The following is a 3,549-nucleotide window of genomic DNA, read 5'->3' as shown; positions in this document are numbered from 1 at the left end:
GCAAAAATGCCCGTGCGTTGCAACGGGAGATTTTTTTGCATTTTCCTTAATTGTATCATTAATTATCTCTGAAAAGCAATACCTTTGGAACAGATGCAAACCTACTAAAACTGAAATTTTACATTACAAAATAAGATCCATGCTACTTTTATCACACTCAATGTGAGGAAGGAGTTTCCTGTAACACAACTTCTTTTGCTGGTAAAAAAAGAAGCATAAGCATGGATAGACAAAATAATACCTTTTTTCAACTAATTATAATTTAGCAACTTAAATCTGTTTGATTATATTTTTTTCTCCATTCAGTTCTACAGGGAACCATGAAGCGAACACAAGTATACGCAGATTCGACATCTCAAATCAATTTAGAAAAATTACTCTATCAGAACCGCTGAAGAACACGGTAGATGCACATCTCCTTCGGATATGCATCCTAAATCCTCTCTTTTTCTAAAATATCATAAATCCTAATAGGTTTTAGGAATATCAAAATTACGAAACCAGGGAATGGTATTTTGTGGATTCCTACACCATTTGAATAATTTAAGATCACATATGTTTCAGATTTAATACGAATATGCCGCACCTATCCTATCACAATATAAGAAGCAGAAATAAAAAAACAACCCTTAGGGAACACCTAGAACTATATTCATTTAGTACAAAAATACTAAAGGAGACAAGTTTATTACACCATATATCATCAAAAGGCAAGCACACTACCTTAAGTTAATTCAGAACCTCATCAAGTTGCTACATTTAAGTGAAGCACATATGTATGATATGTTTTTATGCGAGGGGATTTCTTCTTATTAACTGAATATTACGTGGTGCAGCCAAAAGAAAAGAAAGAAAAAACAAAAAGGGTGCAGGGTTCGAACCCTGCACCCTTAATTGTATCATTAATTATCTCTGAAAAGCAATACCTTTGGAACAGATGCAAACCTACTAAAACTGAAATTTTACATTACAAAATAAGATCCATGCTACTTTTATCACACTCAATGTGAGGAAGGAGTTTCCTGTAACACAACTTCTTTTGCTGGTAAAAAAAGAAGCATAAGCATGGATAGACAAAATAATACCTTTTTTCAACTAATTATAATTTAGCAACTTAAATATGTTTGATTATATTTTTTCTCCATTCAGTTCTACAGGGAACCATGAAGCGAACACAAGTATACGCAGATTCGACATCTCAAATCAATTTAGAAAAATTACTCTATCAGAACCGCTGAAGAACACGGTAGATGCACATCTCCTTCGGATATGCATCCTAAATCCTCTCTTTTTCTAAAATATCATAAATCCTAATAGGTTTTAGGAATATCAAAATTACGAAACCAGGGAATGGTATTTTGTGGATTCCTACACCATTTGAATAATTTAAGATCACATATGTTTCAGATTTAATACGAATATGCCGCACCTATCCTATCACAATATAAGAAGCAGAAATAAAAAAACAACCCTTAAGGAACACCTAGAACTATATTCATTTAGTACAAAAATACTAAAGGAGACAAATTTATTACACCATATATCATCAAAAGGCAAGCACACTACCTTAAGTTAATTTAGAACCTCATCAAGTTGCTACATTTAAGTGAAGCACATATGTATGATATGTTTTTATGCGAGGGGATTTCTTCTTATTAACTGAATATTACGTGGTGCAGCCAAAAGAAAAGAAAGAAAAAACAAAAAGGGTGCAGGGTTCGAACCCTGGTCTACCCGAGGCACGACACAAGCTCGAACCACCCAGCTAGTCACGTACATTTAATATATCCATGAGTGTTGCTTTATATTAACCAGACGGGACGCGGATGCAGCCACAGCGAATCGTTTTTCCTAACTTACCGGTGGCGTAGTGGGTAATTAATGCGAACTTCGGGGGCAATTTTTTTGACGGACGACCAGAAGCGATCGGTAGTTTATTAATATATATATAAATATAAATATATAATATATATATATATATAGGTAAAGATAAAGAGGTAAAGATATAGATATAGATTTCAAGAAGTGAACGGCCAAAATTACGCCACGTCAACGTAGCAACACCGACGCGGAAGAAAGGAAGGAGCGTCACGGCACGGGATTCCTTCTCCGCCCCGGCCCGTCACCAGCCGCCATAAATACCTACCCACCTCCCACCCCGCAATCCATTCCGCACCACCGCTCCGACGAACGGAACCAACAAATCCCCAAGCCAATCTCGTCTCCGATCGACTCCAGCTCCCCTTCCTCCGGTCCTCCCCGCCGCCCCAAGGTACGGCGACCCCCTTCCCCTCTCCCCGTACCGTCTGGATCCACGTCTCCCTGGTAGTTGGAGGATTATTACCGCCGAATTTTGCCCGGTTCTGCTCCGATCTGGGGTTGCGGGAACGAAACTTGTTGTCCCGATCAATCGTTAGATAGGTGCGAATTCGTAGGAATTATGCGTGTAGATGAATCCGTCGGGGTTATGCCTGTAGACGTCGTGTTTTTTACTGCAATTTTTATCAGGGGGTAGATCTGTTCGTCTTCGGGGCCAACTCATGACGCCGTCTCATCTCATATGCATGCTTTCACCACTACTACCAGGACGCCCGTTCCTGCTTGATAGATTCGAAGTCTTCATATTCTTGTTGCCTTGTGCCAGATCCGTCGCTCGTGATCATATTCTTGTTGTACCAGGATCGTCCTAAACTTATAGTCCTAGGATTGTTGATTGCTTTCTCTCTCTAAGCTAGGTTTATTTTTTGGATGATGATAATATCCGACAGCTATGTGGAATCCTTTAGATAAAAGATGTCTGTAGATTTTCTGGGGTGCATTGCCTGTCAGTTCCTCTTTAATTAATGAGGAAAATATGCTGCTGCCCACTGTTTATCCTTTATAGCGTGATGTATAAAGGCTTATAAAATTCATTCGTACTTGTAATGTTAGTTTGCTTGCTCATATGCATGATTTCTCTACTAAATCTGTCGTCCTCCTTGATAGATCTGCTTAAACTCTTTATTATCTAACCCAATAATGTGTGTACATCTTCCTCTGATGATTATACTGCCTTTTCTGTTCAATTCATCAAGAAAATATGCTGCTGCTGTTTGTCTATTCTCTATTGCTTGATGTATAGATGTATAGAAGCATTAGTATTTATAATGTGGGTTTGCTTGGTCTGCTTCTAGAGGCTCACCATACTGTTTGTGATTATTCTCTGCAGATGCAGATCTTTGTCAAGACCCTCACTGGCAAGACCATCACCCTTGAGGTCGAGTCGTCTGATACCATCGACAATGTCAAGGCTAAGATCCAGGACAAGGAGGGCATCCCCCCGGACCAGCAGCGCCTCATCTTTGCTGGCAAGCAGCTGGAGGACGGCAGGACCCTTGCTGACTACAACATCCAGAAGGAGTCCACCCTCCACCTTGTCCTCCGTCTTCGTGGAGGCATGCAGATCTTTGTGAAGACCCTCACTGGCAAGACCATTACGCTTGAGGTGGAGTCATCCGACACCATCGACAATGTGAAGGCAAAGATCCAGGACAAGGAGGGCATCCCCCC

General features: G+C 40.0%; 1 protein-coding gene across 1 annotated transcript in view; it reads left to right on the top strand.

Annotated features, from left to right (window-relative positions):
• The first annotated feature begins 2,122 nt into the window (after positions 1 to 2,122).
• LOC119326537 (polyubiquitin 11) overlaps positions 2,123 to 3,549 on the top strand; it is a 2,601-nt gene continuing 1,174 nt past the window's right edge. Inside the window, exons 1-2 of the mRNA XM_037600173.1 lie at positions 2,123 to 2,272; positions 3,209 to 3,546. Of these exons, the coding sequence (XP_037456070.1) occupies positions 3,209 to 3,546 (338 nt within the window). The 5' untranslated portion in view covers positions 2,123 to 2,272. The remainder of the gene's footprint in view (positions 2,273 to 3,208; positions 3,547 to 3,549) is intronic.

Source organism: Triticum dicoccoides, chromosome 6B, assembly GCF_002162155.2.
Source record: "Triticum dicoccoides isolate Atlit2015 ecotype Zavitan chromosome 6B, WEW_v2.0, whole genome shotgun sequence".
NCBI classification, from domain to species: Eukaryota; Viridiplantae; Streptophyta; class Magnoliopsida; order Poales; family Poaceae; genus Triticum; species Triticum dicoccoides.
This window is presented reverse-complemented; position numbering and strand designations above follow the sequence as displayed.